This window comes from Eriocheir sinensis, chromosome 2 (genome assembly GCF_024679095.1).
Source record: "Eriocheir sinensis breed Jianghai 21 chromosome 2, ASM2467909v1, whole genome shotgun sequence".
NCBI classification, from domain to species: Eukaryota; Metazoa; Arthropoda; class Malacostraca; order Decapoda; family Varunidae; genus Eriocheir; species Eriocheir sinensis.
This window is the reverse complement of record NC_066510.1, coordinates 26,600,769-26,620,098: the sequence shown is the minus strand read 5'-3', so window position 1 is coordinate 26,620,098 and position 19,330 is coordinate 26,600,769. Positions and strand designations below refer to the sequence as shown.

Sequence of the window (19,330 nt, the reverse complement as noted above, 5' to 3'; positions counted from 1 at the left end):
GAACAAAAATAAGTGAGTGCTGTTTCATGCTATTCTGGTCGAGTTCTTACGTCAAACAAGTTTTTATTGGCGGAGGAAAGTTTTAAAGACGTCATTGCATTACATTCTCCGGAGACTTTAGCGGCCGTGGGGGTGGCGGTGCGGCGCGGCGGGGGTGCGGGAGGCGGCAAGCGGAAGCGGTCACCTGCAGGAAGTTAGCTGGTGTTGGCGGCACGCGGGGAGGGGGAAGGCCACTCCTCGCCCTGGGGTTGGGACTGTACCTGTTCACCGGGGAGGCTCGGGCGGGGCGGCCACTCTACGGGGCGGCCTGCGGGGGAAGAAGACACAGTGTTAGCCGAGGGTTGTCATAATATACTGGGTGACGCTGATGTCACACTTGGTACACAATAGCTTCATATCGAAAAAAATGATATTGCAAAAAACAAATACAAAAACAACCTATTCTTAAACATATCGGCACCTCAGTTCGCCTGTTTGAAAAGTCTGTCATAGAAGTTGCCGGGCTATTCATGGACTGTTTTGTGATCCCAGCGATAGTTTTACCCGGCTTTTATGCATGTTTTTTCTTTACAACAAAGGAGACAGCACCAAGGGCACAAAAAAAGGAAACAATAATAATATAAAAAAAGCCCGCTACTCGCTGCTCCTAAAAGAATCCAAAGAGGTGGGCGAAAGAGGGGTCAATTTCGGGAGGAGAGGTGTCCTGATACCCTCCTTTTGTACAGGAGAATTACCCATGAAAACCGGGGTAATCATCTCTGTGGCCTTGGGAAATAGTCATAATAGGAGATCGAAACGTTTAATAATATGGCCCAAAGTGTGAACTAAAAGGTGTGAAAACAGACCCATTGAATTAGTGGTGCCATGTTCGTTATAAGAGGCCCACGTTAAGTCAGAGTTCCCATAAAGTAATAATGGCAACAGCAGAGCGTGGGAGGATGAGACAGCGATGGGGGGGGGGGGCGGGGGGGGGGTAAGTGCTGTAGGAGGGGAAGGGGGGAAGACGGGCAGGTGATGTCACGTGTTTATTTGTGGACTATACCTGAGGGCGTCTTGCTGTGTCTACGGAATGGAGGAGGAAGAGGAGGAGGAGGAGGAGGAGGAGGAAGAAGAGGAAGAGGAGGAGGAGAAGGAGGAAGAAAGCAATAAAAAAAGGGAACTATGCGTACTTAGATTAATATATTTGCAAAAGAAAGAATAATGCGTCTATATTTCTCTTTATTATCTCCTTTTCAAATCATTCCCTTTTATTATCATCTGTTACTTTCCCGTTCCTTCTTATCTTTCTTTCTAGTCATCTTTTAGCCATTTTCACTCCTTGCACTCACCTCCCGGACAAGACCCTTTCATCTTTCGCAAAATTATAACTTTTCTCATGAACTCTGACAGCGCAAGAGAGAGAGAGAGAGAGAGAGAGAGAGAGAGAGAGAGAGAGAGAGAGAGAGAGAGAGAGAGAGAGAGAGAGAGAGAGAGGAGGAGAGGAGAGGAGAGGATAGAGAAGATAGAGATAGAGGAGGAGAGCCGTATAGGGAGTTGAGGAAACGGAATAGGGAGAGGTTAAAAGCAGAGTAGAGAATAGAATAGAAGATAAAGGAGAAAAAAGACACTAAAGGAGGGAAAAAAAAAAACTGAGGAACGAAGAGAAAAAAGAGTGGAGGAGAGACGTAGAAGAGTCAGGATGAGGAGTAGGAGGAATAGGCGGAAAAGAGAACAATGACCTAGGAAGTACCACGCAAAGATGAGGATAAGAAGTAGAACAGAGACGTAGGCGAAGGAGGAGGAGGAGGAGGAGGAGGAGGAGTAAGAAGCAAAACAGGAAGAAGAAGAAGAAGCAGGACACAAAATAAGCGGCATCAGAAACAGTAGTATTGTAGCCACCCCCCCTACCCCCCCTGCCCCAATCCCCACCCCACCCCACCACCCACTGCAAGGCCGCTCACTCACACCACTATATTTTAAACCCCGCCCACCCCGCCCACCCCCGCCCACTACTGCTATACCACTACCTGCAGCATGCTATGGCCACCACCCGCCCTTTTCACACCATTAAACCTCACCCACTCCCATCTTCCTCTTCTTTTACTTCCTCCTCTTCCTCCTCCTCTTTCTTCTTCTTCTGCTGCTGCTGTTACTACTGCTACTACTGCTACTGGTACTCTTCTTCTTCCTCCTCCTCCTCCACAAAAACAACATTCCTCTCACACGCACCTCGTCCATTTCTTGTCGACGGCATAAGGAGAGAAGAAACGCAGATCGACGGCGTCTTTCTGCGTGTTTTTGTTCTCTCGTTTTCTCGCTCTTTCTGGCGTGACTTTAAAATAAACTTTGGACTACTAAAGAACAGCAACAGTGAAGGACGTTAGGAAGTGACCATCGGGTATTTTTATCTACTAACTTTTATCTGATTTCTTTCCTTCTCCCTTCAAGTAATTAATTTTTCAGCGTTTTCTCTCAAGTTAAAAGTTAAAGACCGTGCTTATGAATAATGTATAAGTTTAATATGTGACGGCGTTTTGCTCCCTCTGATATGGTCTTCAATTGTGGTGGTAGTAGAAGTAGTAGTAGTAGTAGTAGTAGTAGTAGTAGTAGTAGTAGTAGTAGTAGTTGATATCTTCCAAATTAACAAACACGAGACAACCAGCGTGAGTCAAGGTGTTAGACTTCAAAGGAACGTAAGAGGAAAGAGGAAAAGAAGGCGCTGAAGGAGTGGTGGGAGGAAGGAGGAGGAGGAGGTGCTGAGGGAAGAGTTAGAAGGGTTGCTGAAGGAGGAACAGAAGCATAGGGAGGGCGTGATTCATGGCTGAGGGAGGGCGAGGAGGCACGCGGCACGGAAGGGGAGGAAACAGTGCCAAAGAGGAGGAGGAGGAGGAGGAGGAGAGACAGGTGGTGTGTGGGAAGGCAGGACGTTAGTTACTAAGGCGATTGGCATTTACTACATTCCATGCGTAGAGTTGATTTTTTATGTGGGCTAAATATATCAATGGACTGCGTGTTGTTAACCTGGTAGCAGCGAGGGGCCAAATTTGTGGCTTTATCTTGTAGGAACGACGGGCCAAATTTGTGCCATGATATAGACCCCCAAAAATAGATGATGCATAAACTGATCACAAATGCGTTGATATATATTATGAAATGGTTTGTGTGAGTGATGATTTTTTCTCATTTTTCTTGCTTAGAGGAAAGAGCCTTTAAGAAACATGATCCCCGCAGCTACCGGGTTAATGGTTGCGTAAGGAATAATAACGATTGCTCAGTACACATGATTCCACAATTACTCATTCAGTTACTAATTATAAGGTTTTCAGAGGATTTTCAAACTTCATATTTATTCGCAAGGTTATCTACTAAATCACTGTATTGTACTAGTTATTTGGTCCACTTTATCGTACTATTTATTGTCGTAGTGAAAATGAAATCTGGTTATGAACTGAAGATTAATTTTGTTAGCGTCCTTTATGATATGGAATACTAATAATGTTGTAGTATTTGACCAAAACTTTGTGTCTATGCTTTTGTAATTTTTATATATTTTCTTTGCATATTTATTAAGTTATTTATTCATTGGTAAATATCAATTTTATATATTTTCTTCCCGTAGATTTATTCTTTGTATATTTATTAAGTTATTTATTCATTGGTAAATCTTCTAACCTTGGATAAATATAAACGAAAAAGCAGCCAGTGATGAAAGTACCTATAAATAACTTAATATTTTTGCATAAATGATAAAATTAAACTGAATTCATTAGCAGTTATCTCATTGTTCGCCGCCAACTGAATATATAAAAGTCTACGGAACTCGATCAGTAGGAATCCCTTTTTCTTTGTAAAGTTTGTCCTGAAGGCGGGCTGGAGGGTCGAGGCTGTTTGTGTAGCCGGGAGGTTCTCACACTTTTCCTGGGCAGCCTTTCAGACCTCGTTGCCAGAACATCGGAAAGAAAAGGAGATAGAGGAAGTTGTGGGCCCCCCCCCCCTTTCTCTCTCTCTCTCTCTCTCTCTACTACTACTACTACTACTACTACTACTACTACTACTACTACTACTACAACAACCATCGCACTTGGCATACAACCTATGTGACCTCAAAAGCAAGACTATTTAGACACTTCTCTTCCTTCGTTCCCACACGCATTGCACAACAATCAGTACCAGGTGACATCATCTCTATAAACAGGTGCCCACGTATGCCATGTCCCAGTGACCCCGTGTGTGTGTGTGTGTGTGTGGGTGTGTGCGTGCGTGTGTCTGTCCACTACGATAACTCGAAATAAATGACCGTTCCCTAAGGCATACTTGGCCCCCTTATTAGCTCTAAGTGCCACCTGGCCTTTTTGGCAATCGATCATACCGTATGACACCACCTCAGCGCTTCCTACCACCTGTTGACACTGGCACCCTCCCTTGTTGATGATCCTTACAAGGGCCACGGAGGCACTTTGCTCAGGGACACACATCTGCTGCTATAGCGCCGCTTCGGGCACCCACGTTGCGTTTTTGGCACCGCCGCGGTATTTTTGGCACTCCCGCTGGCTGTTGTTTTCGCCCCTGTTGGTGTATCTCTTTAATAATGGACAGAGGCGGCACAGGGAAGGTTGGCTATAGGTGGGGGTCAGTGGGGGGGCAAAGTTAAACGAGGCAAGGCAAGGGGGGGGTTGTTCTGATTATACTCCGCCTCTTTTCTCCTCTTCCTCTTCCCTTTTCCCCTCCTCCTCCCCTCCTCCTCCTCCTTTCCATCGGTCAGTCTCTGTTGAAGTGTCACCAAGATATTTTAGTTCCCCGTGTGGCTCTTTTTTATCATTAGTTTTATTTGGTCTTTGTTTTTAGTGGTGACTCAGACGCAGCAAAGGGGGCCCTCGAGGTGCAGAGGGCGGGGCCAGAGGAGGATTGGTCATATATATGTGAACGCTGCCAAGCTCTATAAGTCACGCTGATTTATCTCATTCTTTCATGATAAAAAGCCCAAAAAAAAGTGTCGCTCCCGTTTTTTTGTGTTGCTCTGTTTTTAACTTCACGGGAATAGCGTCTGATGTCATTGTTATTGTTATAGTTGTTATTATTGGCGTTTTCTTCTTCTTCTTCTTCTTCTTCTTATTATTATTTTTTCTTCTTCTTCTTCTTCTTATTATTATTATTATTATTATTAAGAATTGATATATATTCATTTAGTTTCTTGCGCATCACTTAAAATCTGTCTTGAATGTGAGTAAACCATTTTAAATGAAACATAACACATACATACGTAATTTATCTTCATATCTAGTCTCAAACGCGAGGAACGGACTATTTTGTCCCCGGCAATTAAACAAACCTGTAAACCGTGTCACTGTGGCGCTTTGCTGTCAATTACACGGTTGTCTTTGTCGCTCAGTTTTCGTGGAAGTGTCACAAGGGAGCGATTCTCCAAACCTCGTCAATTTAAACGGCCAGATTGGTTAGCGTGGGGTATGGAGTGATGATATTTTTTTAAAACTTATTTTGGGGGACAGATTGAGTTCACAGGATAGTTGCCAAGTGTGCCGAGATAAAGTTGGCTGTTGAAAAGTGTATGTAAAAAAGAAAAAAATATAAGTATATATTATAATATAAAAAATATAAGTATATATATACGTTTTTTTCTGTTCCCTCCCAAATCACACTAACATTCACACACACACACACACACACACACACACACACACACACACACACACACACACACACACACACACACACACGTCACCACGTGACGTGAGACTCATCATTATTAACAGACACGAACAGACGGACACACAGGTTAGGTCGAGGGACTCTCTTTGAAGGCTTGAGCCATCTACATACATCGGTAATCATTTATTCTTTGTTGGATAGCTTTAAAACAAGTCGTTGACATCTAAAGTGCTTGGGGATCATTCTATGACATGCGTTTCCCCATAAGGCTCCGATAACAAGCGTGGGGTAGTGCTCCATTTCCATGTTGTCTCTTCTCGTGCGGTGTTCAGTATGAGGAAGTCAGTGAACTATGAAAGCGAAACATCAATAAACTGTATTTAAATGTTGCTGTTATGCGGACTGTTCAGTTCACTGTAACAATTAGTATTTCGTTTCGTAGTCACGGTTTATTTATACATGATTGATTGATTGATTTTTTTTTTTTTGTGTGTGTGTGTGTGTGTGTGAAATATCAATCAGTAAAGGTTTTGATAAAAAAAATTGCTGATTTTCCCTGGCGGCTGCATTTTTAATATAGACAAAATAAGTATTCTTTCATGTCCAATAACAGGGAAAGCATAACCTGTGCGCTGATCAGCAGCTTTGTTGCTTATGAAAAATATGTAAGATTTTAATTATGCTGATGGACAGCGTATTGCTGCGCCCGGAGCTGTAATTCCAGTAGGCATTGGTAAGAAAAAAATATTTATAATATCTTTTTTTTTTTTGGTGGAAAATATCGGATGTTATTCATCACCTGTTTATCCTTTTGCTAACTCAAATATAATAAAAGGAATAATGTGAGAATAAAGACATTTATACATACGTACATGCGACTTTGAAATCTCAGAGTTCGTTTAATTATGTTCAAATACTGTCAGATTCGTGCACACATGTAACTCAAATATGGATTGCTGTACGAGCGACAAGGAGAGTTATTAATGTTTCCTCTTTGATCAATTGGAAAAGAACATATATTTCTTTATACACAGCGCATGTCAATCCAACAGTGCTGAATCGATAATTGAGTGGAGTGCAGAAAGCAATCCCTCTCTTTTTTCTCTCTAACCCTCTAAATCACCGCAGTGTTTCGTCGGGCGTGGCTGTCCGTCAAGGAAGAAAGGGAGGACGTGTGTTCCCAGTCATGTCATTGTGTGTCAAGATGGTGGGGAGTCAGGGAGGCGCCCGGCGGGGACCAAAGGGATTGTTATAGCAGTGTTGACGTCTAGCAGCGGGGTACACATAAGTCACCTGTGCTCCCCTCCCCTTTCCATCCTCCACCCACTAATATCCTTGTCCACACATTTTCCAAAGGGTGAAAAGGGTGGCAAGGCAAATAAATATCTCCACTCAGGTACACGGAAGACCCACACATTTTCCCGTAGGTTCAAAGGAAAAAGGTGGGGATAATAAATAATAGATAATGGGACAGGTCTATACTGAAGCACTTTGTACATCAGGGTCAGACCGGGGTGGTAGGGGGCACGATGGGGGTGGTAGTGGTCTCCCTTTCACTAAAACAGGTTATTGACCCAATCACCTGTAAAGGAAATGAGTTTACCTGTGTAAGTGGTAGTGTCTATGATCTCTTGGGCCTTCAGATTAGAGGGAGAAGGTAGAGGGGACAGAGTAAGAGTGATGGACAAGGGCGAAGAGCAGCAGAAGGGCGGTGAGTTGTAGTGGAGGCGGTGATGGAGGTGGTGGAGGAGGTGGACGAAGGCTTAGTCTCACCTTAAGTGGCTAGCGGCAAGTCGTGTGGAGTGAGGGGTGGTGCTCCTGACAGAGGCACAACCGCTACAGTGAGGGCCAAGGCACCATCACCACCACTCCACTGTACCTCCTCCCTCCCTCACCCCCTCCCGCACCCCCTCCCTCATTCTCTCCCTCGCCACCCACCTGGCTCCCCACCACCACCACCCACGGTTTTTATTCCCCCTACCCCTCTCCCCCCCCTCCTCCTCCTCCTCCTTAGTGAACTCTTCCCCATATACCCTCCCCTTTCTCATTCCCCTAACCCATATCTCTCCCCTCCATTCCTCCCTATAACCCCCCTTCTACCCCCATCCCCTCCCCTTCCCCCTCGCCTCCCCCCTCCCCCCTTATGACATCAGTGTTGGGAGGGCGCCCGTCTCCCCGATAGCTAATTATAGTGGCCGCTCTCAACACCCACTGTGAGGCCGCGGGAAGGGAAGTGAGGGGAGGAGAGGGGAAGCGAGGGGAAGGCATAATGGTGGGGAAGGGGCACGGGGATAGGGAGCTGAGGGGAAGGTGGGGAAGAGGCAATGGAGACAGGGTAGGTAATGGGACGTGAGGGCAGGAAGGGGGGTATTGAGAAAGGGGAGGGAATGGGGAGAGAGGGGAGGTGAGGGTGGAGAGTCTGGAGGGAAAAGAGGTGAGGTAATGATAAAGGACGGGGGGGGCGGAGAGAGAGAGAGAGAGAGAGAGAGAGAGAGAGAGAGAGAGAGAGAGAGAGAGAGAGAGAGAGAGAGAGAGAGAGAGAGAGAGAGAGAGAGAGATTTACAATATGTAAGATGTAAAAATAAAGAAAGAAGAGAGAGAGAGAGAGAGAGAGAGAGAGAGTTGAAAATATGAGGAAATATGTATTGGGGGCGTGCTGACATACGCAATCACAAATGTATTTTGCTAATTTGTAAATACGCGGCCATGCACACGCGCGGATTTCATGCAAACAGAATAAAAAAAAAATACTGTAAAAGTATCACCCCCATCAAATGAAATGAAAACCTAGGCGGAGATATTGAAGGGACATTGATCATAGCATAGGTAGTTATTTATTTTTCTTTCATGAGTGGTGAAAAAACAAAAAAAACATTGACTTTTGCGTATCCCTCCTCCACCGTAACGCAGGTTTTGGCACAACGTTAGGTAAAAATGCATTTATATGTATTTTTCAATTTTGTTTTCAACGAAAATAGAAAGTACTTGCACATTGATTGCCGAGCCATTTTTTTGGGGAGTTAAAAGGATCTGGATATGTCTGCCTCTGCGTGTTTGCCTTCGTCAACATGTGTATGTCTGTCTGCGAGGCTACAATTATAGCAATATATATTGAGGTTTCACACACACACACACACACACACACACACACACACATATATATATATATATATATATATATATATATATATATATATATATATATATATATATATATATATATATATATATATATATATATATATATATATATATATATATATATATATATATATTAGAGTTGTATCGGATGTCAGATTTCAGAGATCCGCGGATGCGGATGTGTATGCGGATGTCATATGTACATATTTTGCGGATGCTGAAGCGGATGCGGATATCAGTTTCCACCAAATTGCGGATGCGGATATGAAATTATGACATCCTCACGGATGCGGATGCGGATGTGTTCAGGATTTTGATAATTCACTATTTAATATATAGTGAATTACCAAAATCCTGAACACATGGTAATTACACTTCCGCTGTGAAAAATCCGCATCATCGGTAACTCTGCTAATACGCCTCTTCACCACCGGGCACGCGCTACAACACGACAACACTCGTGCGATAAGAAGTGTTCAGCGCTGCCAGTTCATATTTTTCAGTCTTATTTTTGTATAATTTCACAATATATAGTTAATGACGAAGCAGTGAAATCTTTCTTGTGAACTTTAAGGGGGAGTATATATATATGTATATATATATATATATATATATATATATATATATATATATATATATATATATATATATTTTTTTTTTTACGTTGCTGCCTACTGCGCCGGTAGGCATCTTCCCGGTGGGGCCTGATGGTCAGCCCAAGGCTTCTTCCAGGTGGGGCCTGATGGTCGGCCCAGCCCGTTCTGGCGCAGGCGAGTGTTTATAGTGGCGCCATCTTGCATTGGCTCATGCTGCCCCCCGGAACTCGTTCTTGATTCGCCTGGACGGCTTCCTCTAGAGTCCGGGTTGATGGGTGGTCTTCAGGACAGCATGTGGGTAGTTTTAAGCCACTCGGCGGTGACCGAAAAATCCGAGGTGGTAGTGTGGGGATTCGAACCCGCGCCGTCCATTACGCGGTGAATGTGGGCCCAGTACGCTACTACTCATCATCCGTCTGTGAGGGGAAGGAAGACAAGCCCTCGTGCAGCCTGTCTATCCGCTTTAAATGTCGCCCATTCACAGCAGGCGCCTCCCGCTTCCACACAGACTCGTCCAGCTTTGTAGTTATGAATGACCGTTTAGTGACTCTCATTCATGCCTGCCTTGACCGGGCGTGTGCTGAATCGCTCTGAACACGTGCTGTTTGTCCCATACTTCCTTGCTGAACTTTTCCAGAGGCGTTTATCGTCTCTGAGGATAAACTCAGGACGTTCATTATTGTTGAAGGTTAAGAGGAAAAGATTTACGACCTCATTAACTATGCCATCAGCACCTCAGTAGTCCCTTTACTTTTGTGCATTTGTTGCATTATATTGTGTCTTTTCGCTCTTTGAAGCAGACTTTCCTTGATCACCTGCTCTTTGTTTTCGTTTCAGAGTTCTCCTCTCAATTGCTATCTTCTACTGTACAGATAACTATTATGACATGCTTCTTCTTCCGCCCCACAGTAATAACCTAAATATAGTCAATCTATAAGGGATGCATGTCTCAAGCTCTTACAAATGAACTAAACTGGGCAAGTGTTAAAGATAAATATTGAGTCACTTCAGAATTTAAAGACACGGTGACTTCAAGACTTTCTCATTTGAGTAAGTGAGTAACTTCTTAGAATAGAATTAGTTGGTCTGTCGCAGAATGACACATCCCGACGAGGGACGGAGAGCAGGAGGAGGAGATAAAAAGTAGTGGAGGTGTGAATCACCCTTGGCAGGTGTGTGTGTGTGTGTGTGTGTGTGTGTGTGTGTGTGTGTGAGAGAGAGAGAGAGAGAGAGAGAGAGAGAGAGAGAGAGAGAGAGAGAGAGAGAGAGAGAGAGAGAGAGAGAGAGAGTATGACAGGAAAAGGAAGTTCATAAAAGGATGACAGTCGCCTCGTGTCAGTGTGTGTGTGTGTGTGTGTGTGTGTGTGTGTGTGTGTGTGTGTGTGTGTGTGTGTGAAAAATGGTCACTCTGTAAATCGCGTTGATTCACGTGTCCTGTTGTGGCATGACAGGCAAAAAGTCAAGAAAAAAATGATACGGCTAAAATCAAGGTTGTGTCCACGTGTGTGTATATGTAGGTACGTGTGTACTGTAGGTGATGTGTACATGTATGTATATCCGTTGACTTTTTCGGGCAACAAATTATTTTCGTGGAAGCTCCCTGGACGCAAGCGAGGAAATAATTGGATGTCTGGCTGAAGAAAAATATCTCTTCTTTTCTCTTCGAAGACTTTAGTAAGAGGATTAAATGGAGGTATTGCAAGTGCCTCTGAAGACAACAAGGCTAAATATATCCACTCACATCATCATAGACCGCGAGGAAGGGATGGATGGGACGAGCGGAGGAGAGGGGGACGAGAGGAAAGGCTTTAAACAATAGAACATTAGAGGGAGCGAGAGAGCAAAAAGAAACTGACGTGACAGACCAGGAATGTTGTTGTGAGTTTCGTTTCGTATTTGTCTGTGACGGGACGTGGGGGCGAAGTGGAACGTGAGGGAACGGAAAAAAATGTGAACGGGGGAAAACAAGAACTCATGCAGAAGGGATATTGATTTGTCTTAAGGCTTGAGAGTTAGCTGTGGATGTAGTTCTGTCAGATATTGCTTGGCGATGTTGATGTGTTCAGATTGACGGAGCTGAAAGGGAGGCTACGTGGTTCTTGAGTCTAAAACTGTAGTGATTACGTCTATGGTGAATCCTCTTGCTTTACATAGATTGATAAATAGAAATAGAAAAATAATTGAGGACTCCATGGTCGGTATTATAAAACACATTCGCTTCTCACACCAACTATTTCTAAAGGTCAAAGAGGAGGTCAGTCGGGTTCTAATGGGGGTTTCTTTAGGCTCATGGTACAAAGATGGGTCAGACTACCACCAGCGCCATAAAACTACTCCTGGAAATGCCCGAAACTCCTACGAAAGCCTTGTCAAATGTGTAAACTTAAGCGACGAAATATTTAGTAATACGACCCCATATGTTCTCAGCGACCTAAAGGAGAGAAAAAAAAAAAAAAGGTCAGGGAGTCTCTTTTTACCGAGGCTGTGATGGAGGGAGAGGGAGAAGAGGAAAAAAGAGCGGGAAGGTGACTGTGTTGGTCGAGAGGAAAATATTATCACCAGAAAATTTACACGACTTCTTAAGTAAGGCAATTACTCGCTCTCACCGAGGGACTAAAGAATGAAAGAGAGTGGTGCTATTTCTGGCCGGCAGGGTGAAGCTTACGCAACGTTAAGTGTTTCGGCAGATTCTCCTCTTGGCAGTGTTCGTTCAGTGCGATAATTATGGTCATATTCCCAAGCAGTTCGGCGCCCACGCACACATAACTGACAAGGCTTTCGTAGGAGTTTTTTTTGCATTTCCAGGGGTAGTTTTATGGCCCTGGTGGTAGTTTGACCCTTCTTCTGTACAATGAACCTGAAGAAACACTCATTAGAACCCGACTGACCCCCTCTTGGACCTTTAGAAATAGCTGATGTGAGAACCGAAAGTGTCATAATACCAGCTTTAGTGTTTCGGCAGATTCTCTTTTTGGCAGTGATCGTTAAGTGTGATAATTAGGGTCATATTCTCGAGCAGCTCGGCGCCCACGCACAAGGCTTTCGTAGGAGTTTTGAGGCATTTCCAGGGGTAGTATTATGACTTTTTTTTTTTTACAGCAAAGGGGTCAGTTCAAGGGCATAAAAAAAGGAAACAATAATGAAAAAAAAAAATCCCGCTCTGTTTTCAGCCGATCCCATTAAATAAACGACGTTTTTCTCCAAACATTTTTCACTTGATTAGAAAATTTTGCACCGACAAAGAGTCAAGAGGAGTGGCCGAAAGAGAGGTCAATTTCTGGTAGTTTGACCATTCTTATGTACCATGGACCTAAGAAAAAAAAATCATTAGAACCCGATTGATCTCTCTTACGGCCTCAGGAAATAGTTGATGTGAGAGGGAGAACCTTTTGAAAATACCGATCTGACTCTCTCCCACGCCGAAAGACCCGGAAAAGTGAAGTACCTGGAGTGGTGTCGTTTGATGCTGTCTGTCTATATAAGAGCTTACGTTATGTCGAGTGGCTTCTTGTATGGTTGGTTGCATGGTTCGATCGATTTACAAATACATCGATAATAATTTGAAGCCTTGATCAGCAGCTTTTCATGAGTATAAACGGTAATTCAGCTTTTATTAGTATTGGAATATATATCTTGACAATCACGAAATGTTTTTAGCCGATCCCATTAAATAGACGACGTTTTTCTCCAAACATTTTTCACTTGTCTAGAAAATTTTGCACCGACGCATCGCTGTCAAGATGTGTGTCAGCCGGGCAGGGGAGGCAGGTGGCGGGGGCGGGCGGGGGCGGTGGTGAGAGATGAGCTTTTTTTATTTATATATTTTTTTACAGCAGCCCTGGCTCGGCAATCAGGCCATATTAATATTCTTTTTCACATTTTTTAGGTTTCATTTATTTACCTATTTTCTATTTTATATCAATATCATCCAAAGAGACATTTATATAAAACACGTACATAGCTTAACACAGTAATATACAAGTGCGACCCAATCAAGCGGGCTAATTGGGGATGGGTCCGAACAATCATGCATTCGCCATTTATACACCCACATTGGGGCTTTGTGGCCCAGCAATGAACCAAAATGCCTGTAGAAAAGATTTATTGACAATTAGTTGAATTTCATATGTATCATCTATTTATTATTACTTGGACCACATAAGGGATTAAGGAAGGACCAGGAGTACTGATGATGATGACGATGATGGTGATGATGACGACGATGATGATGATGATGATGATGATGATGAGGAGGAGGAGGAGGAGGAGGAGGAGGCGGAGGAGGAGAAGGAGAAATGGAATGTACGTGATGGGGAGGTGAGTGAAGCCGCCAAACTTGTGGGTGAGACATGGAGGGAAGAAGAGGAAGGGGATGAGGAAGGGAGGGAGGGAGGGGGGGGGGGGGCAGGGGGACAGGTGGGTCTGCAACACATGCCTCGCCGTTGCTGGGATTCACCTAATAATTAAAGAGGAGTTTTTGTGGGGGTCGCAGCCTGTTGAGTCAGCCTTGCTTCCCCTCTCCCGTCTCTGGTTTTCGTTCCTTTTGTGATTTTAATTAGAGGCAATTGTGCGTAACCGAGAAAATCATTTAATTAAGGATTCATAACACGGCCTCCGAAACTAAAGAACCTGTTTGTCTAACCTACTGACTTTTAAAACGACCTGTTTCAAATTACTGGAGGTAGCTTATTTAGATTTTCAACTGGCGCTTGATAAGTTCCACGTCATGAATTACTTATTAAGATCAAACAGCTGGGTATTAAAGGTTAAATACACCAAAGAATTGCTAATTCTTTAGCAAGTCATCAAAGGATGGTGATTAATGGAGTTGTCTCAAGTGGACGCCACTATTGATGACCCTCAGGGCTCAATTCCTGGGCCATTACTGCTCCTAATTTACATCAGTATGTCGATGATAAACTCAATAGTTGGTAACTTGGTCCTCTAAAACCAAGACAGGAAAAGCCTTCAAGAAGATCTGTATAATACTTTAGCCCGGTATGATAGATGGGAGATGTCCTTTAATATAGATAAGTCCCCTTTAATATAGATAAGTCTCAGGTTCAAGATGGAACAGAAAATAGAAGATTCGATAATGAAGTATGTGGTGTAAAACTCGAAAGTATGCAGTGTGCTTGGGTCTTGGTTGTCAAAACTGCGTCAAACCTCAAATTCTCCCAGCAATGTATTAATGCAGCGAATAAAGCGAATAGAATGTTGGGCTGCATAAAAAGAAACCTCTCATTCGAGAAGAAAACAGTATTAGTGCCACTAGTTGTGTCATATCCCACTTGGGGTATGCAGTGCAGCTCTGGTCTTCCCACTATGAGAACATTGTTATATTAGGTGTTCAACTTACGGAATCAAAGATTATCTCTTCCTTGAATGATATGTATATTATTCTATTTTGTATTTTTTCATGTTTAACAAGTTTTCTTTTCGTCATTATTTTTCTTTAATTTCTGAACCTTTTCTTTCATCCTTCCCCGTTCATTTCAAGCCTCATCGTTCCTCCTCCTCTTTATCCTTACCCTCTGAATTCTTTCCCTTGGTCTCCTTCTTCATCCTCCTCTTCTAGCTGTCATCGGGTTCAGCCGTACCTAAAAGAGGCTTCACGGAGCGCCCTCACCAGACAGGCGGTTGACGTGGCCCCGGTTGCCAGGTAAAACGCTCTCCTCTACCCTTATGAGGAAGTGCCGCCTCATGAGTCTGTTTTGTTTTTAGTGATGACTCGATGCGGCCGAAAATTTATTCCCAGCGCGTCATGTCCCTTCCTAGACCTCCCTCAGACACCTGCTTCTGCTCTTTTACGGCGGCAAGTAAGGGAAAGAAAAGGCATCACTTACTTGAGCGAGCGGATAGGTATAAAAGTTGCCGAAATTCCTTAACTTTCCTTCCCCGCTCTCCGCCTCCAAGGGTCATTCTTAATTAAACATATAGGCGCCCCATCTCACATATTTGACAAGCTTTTCGTAGGAGTTTTGAACATCTCCATGGGTACTTTTATGACCCTGGTGGTACTTTGACCCCCCATTTTTTTTTTACAGCTAAAGAAACAGCTCAAGGGCAACCCAAAATAAGGTGTAAAAAAAAAGCCCGCTAATCGTTATTCCCACAAAGACAAAAGTAATGAGGGGCCAAAAGAGAGGTCAATTTCGGGAGGAGAGGCGTCTTGATATACCATGAACCTAAAAAATCACTCATTACATCCCGATTGAGCTCATTTTTGGCCTTTGGAGATAATTGACGTAAGAGGCAGAAGTGTTTGAGAATACCAACCTAAGACCAGCGCCCACACCTTTACTCTTGTACGTCGGGAAAGAAGCATCATTAAAATTGTCGTACTTAGCCTGTAATGTTTGCCGATTTCCGACCTAAAAACTGGTTCCTCCACCCCCCAAATTAGCTTCATATAAAATTATCGATAAAATGGTTAATTATCGGTGTTTCCTGACAGTTGTTATGGGTCAGAAACCGGTAAATACGAGGCTCGGAGTACGATAATCTGGCAACGCTGGAAAGAAGGGGAAAGAAAAGACGTTATTCACTCCTGACTGGAAAGTGGTGAAAGTTGAACGATATTTTCCCACAACTTAAATTGTTTCCCTCTTTTATTGGGCGACGAGAGGAAAGGCTATTCGCTCAAGGATGAGATTAAGGTAAAGAAGGCAACCATTTTATAGACTTTTTTGATATTCTTCTTGACGGGGAGAGGATGTATGTCACCCGGGGGATCGTGAAGTTAAAGTTTCAAAAGGTTTCCTGTACTGCGTCAACTCTTCCCAATTCCAGGATGCTTCGGGAGTGTGAAGGTGGGGGAAGTGACCGAAGAGTTTGGGATATTTTGGTTTTAGTTTTGAGGAAGTTTTGTCATTATTTTACCGTCTTTCCGTGGTCCCAGAGTGGTGGTCATTTGCTAGCACGTTCATTTACCTGCACGTTCATTCACCTTAGCACATCATTCATTAGCCGGAACTCAGAATTTTGCCCTCGGAAATAGAATCGAGGGATCAGCGCTTCTCACCCAGATAACACCAGAAAAAAAATATATAAATAAAAAGACGTTATTCAGTCCCATTATATACCTGACGATTCACTTAAGCACAAAGTGAAAGAAAGTAATTAATAAAACCTTAATTACAAAGACTACCCACTGTGATAACCAAGATAAAATTACTACTTCTAATGACCCCTGACGCCCTCTACTAATTACTCCCCCCCACCCCCCCACCCCGTTCCCCCAGCACCACAATGAGACCCACAATCCTCTTTTTCTCAAGGGTTAATCACCGTATCAAGTTCGGTGACTCCAAGTTCCAAAAGAAAAGTTAACCTATGCCTACTTGATTTGCTCTCTTCATAGTGGGTCGTCCACCTCTGCGCGGGCTGAGGGAGGATGGAGGGAAGGCAGCAAATGAACGGGTGTTGGGAAAGGTAGGGATAAGTAGAAGATGGGTACAAGTGGAGGGTAGGTGAGAAAGCCTGAGTGATTAAAAGATGAAAGGGAACGGCTGGAAGAAAGGACTTAAGGAATGAGAACGAGATGGAAAGATAAAAAAAGGTGGAAAATGGGAAGAATAAGAATTTGTAGGAATTGAAAAAGGAGAGCAAAGTGTGACGAGTCTGTATGAAAAGATGAAAAATGAAAGAAAGCTGCAATATGAAATAAGGAAGGAGGAAAGGGTTACGGGAAAGGAGGGCGGATAAAAGAGAAAATTAGGGAAATGAAGGATAAGGGAAAGGAGTGCGGAGAAAAGAGAGAGATAGGGAAATGAAGGATAAGGAAAAGGAGTGCGGAGAAAAGAGAAAAATAGGGAAATGAAGGATAAGGAAAAGGAGTGCGGAGAAAAGAGAAAAATAGGGAAATGAAGGATAAGGAAAAGGAGGACGGAGAAAAGAGAGAAATAGGGAAATGAAGGATAAGGGAAAGGAGTGCGGAGAAAAGAGAAAAATAGGGAAATGAAGGGTAAAGGAAAAGGAGTGCGGAGAAAAGAGATAAATAGGAAAATGAAGGGTAAGAAGTGAGAAGGATCTGTCTGATTACATGAGAGAGGAAAAGGATGTAAGCAGATTAGGAAAAAGATTAGGAAAGGGGAACTAATAAATATGGAGAGTAATACGATTTGAAGGGCGGGGATTGAGGAGGGGAGGAGGGGCAAGAAGGAGAGGGAAACGTGATTGATGGATCGATGGCTGGAGGAGGGACGCAGAGGGAGGGAGAGAGGGAGGAGGGAGAGGGCTAGGCGAGGGCGGCCAAGTCATACATACAGTTTGGCTCCTTAATAAACAGAGTGATATTTATTGGATCGTGAGATAAGATCGACTTGAGTGCTTGATGATGCTGAGGGAGGGAGAGAGAGAGAGGGAGGAAGGGAAAGAGGGAGGGAAGGGGTGGAGAGGGAAGGAGGGAAGGGGGATGGAAGGGGTGGAGAGGGAGGGAGGGAAGAGGGTGCAGAGAGAGAGAGAGAGAGAGAGAGAGAGAGAGAGAGAGAGAGAGAGAGAGAGAGAGAGAGAGAGAGAGAGAGAGAGAGAGAGAGAGAGAGAGAGAGAGAGAGAGAGGCAATGTAGGAGAAAGAGGAGAGAGAGAGAGTTGGGACAGAGAGGGAGGAAGGAACTATCGATCTAGAGAGAGAGAGAGAGAGAGAGAGAGAGAGAGAGAGAGAGAGAGAGAGAGAGAGAGAGAGAGAGAGAGAGAGAGAGAGAGAAGCTGAGAGAGGAGAGAGAGAGAGGGAGAGAGGAAGTAGGCAGGAGGGAAGGAGGAAGGGAGAAAAAGAGTCTGCATATAGAGGAAGGAGAATGCGTAAATGAGCGCGGCGAAAGTAAAAGGAAGGGGAGACTGCAAGATCTTTATATATAGGACAGACAGAGTTGGGGTGGGGGAGCACGGAGGAGGCCTGACTTGAGAGAGGAAGGGAGAAAAATGTGGAAAGGAAAAAGAAAGTATTTGGAAAGGAATCTAAAAAAAACGTAAAAATGAGAATACGTGAAAAGAAAAAAGAAAATAGATGGAAAGGAATGAAAAATGCTGAAAAAATGAGAAAATGTCGAAAGGGAAAGAAAAAAATGGAAAGGAATCTGAAAAAAACGTAAAATATGAGAAAACGTGAAAAGGAAAAAGAAAATAGATGGAAAGGAAAGAGAAAAGCTGAAAAAAATGAGAAAATGTCGAAAGGAAAACGAAAACAAATGGAAAGGAATGAGAAAATACGAAAAAAATGAGAAAAAAATGAAAGGGAAAAGAAAATATTTGCAATGGATTGAAAAAAAAAAAACGGAAAAAAGTGAATATGGTGAATAAAAACAAAATATGTGGAAGGAAATGAGAAAAAAACGAAAAAAATGGGACCGTGTGGAAAGGAACGTAAAAATGGGAACGTGTGGAAGGGAACGAAAAAATGGGAACGTGTGGAAGGGAACGAAAAAATGGGAACGTGTGGAAGGGAACGAAAAAATGGGAACGTGTGGAAGGGAACGAAAAAATGGGAACGTGTGGAAGGGAACGAAAAAATGGGAACGTGTGGAAGGGAACGAAAAATGGGAACGTGTGGAAAGGAACGAAAAAAAAATAATGTGAATACTGAGAGAAGAGAAAAAAAAAGGTGGAAGGGAGACTACTAACACACTTAACTGACAGATAAAAGAAAACGAAAAAAAAAAAAAAAAGCGAAACTAGGAGGTCGTCTTTTGCCTAAGTAAGAAAAAAAAAATAGATTGAGGAAGAAATGAGAGAAAAAAAAGGTGGGAGGGAGACTACTAACTCACTTAACTGAGAGATAGAAGAAGAAAAACAACAACAACCCAGCTGAAACTAGGAGGTCGTGTTTTGCCTAAATAAGAAAAAAAAAATAGATTGAGGAAGAAATGAGAGAGAGAAATAAAAGGTGGTAAGGAGACTACTAACACACCTAACTGAGAGATAAAAGAAAACTAAAAAAAAAAAAAAAACA

The 19,330-nt window shown here is 43.3% G+C and overlaps 2 protein-coding genes across 3 annotated transcripts in view; one reads left to right on the top strand and one right to left on the bottom strand.

Moving 5' to 3' along the window:
- LOC127001882 (uncharacterized) overlaps positions 1-19,330 on the top strand; it is a 102,880-nt gene that overhangs the window by 11,263 nt on the left and 72,287 nt on the right. The window lies entirely within an intron of this gene.
- The window catches only part of LOC127001894 (tau-tubulin kinase 1-like), a 79,463-nt gene that overhangs the window by 13,183 nt on the left and 46,950 nt on the right, over positions 1-19,330 (bottom strand). For both annotated transcript variants that reach the window (XM_050867130.1, XM_050867137.1), the window contains exon 3: positions 261-307. In XM_050867130.1, coding sequence (XP_050723087.1) covers positions 261-307 — 47 coding nt within the window. The remainder of the gene's footprint in view (positions 1-260; positions 308-19,330) is intronic.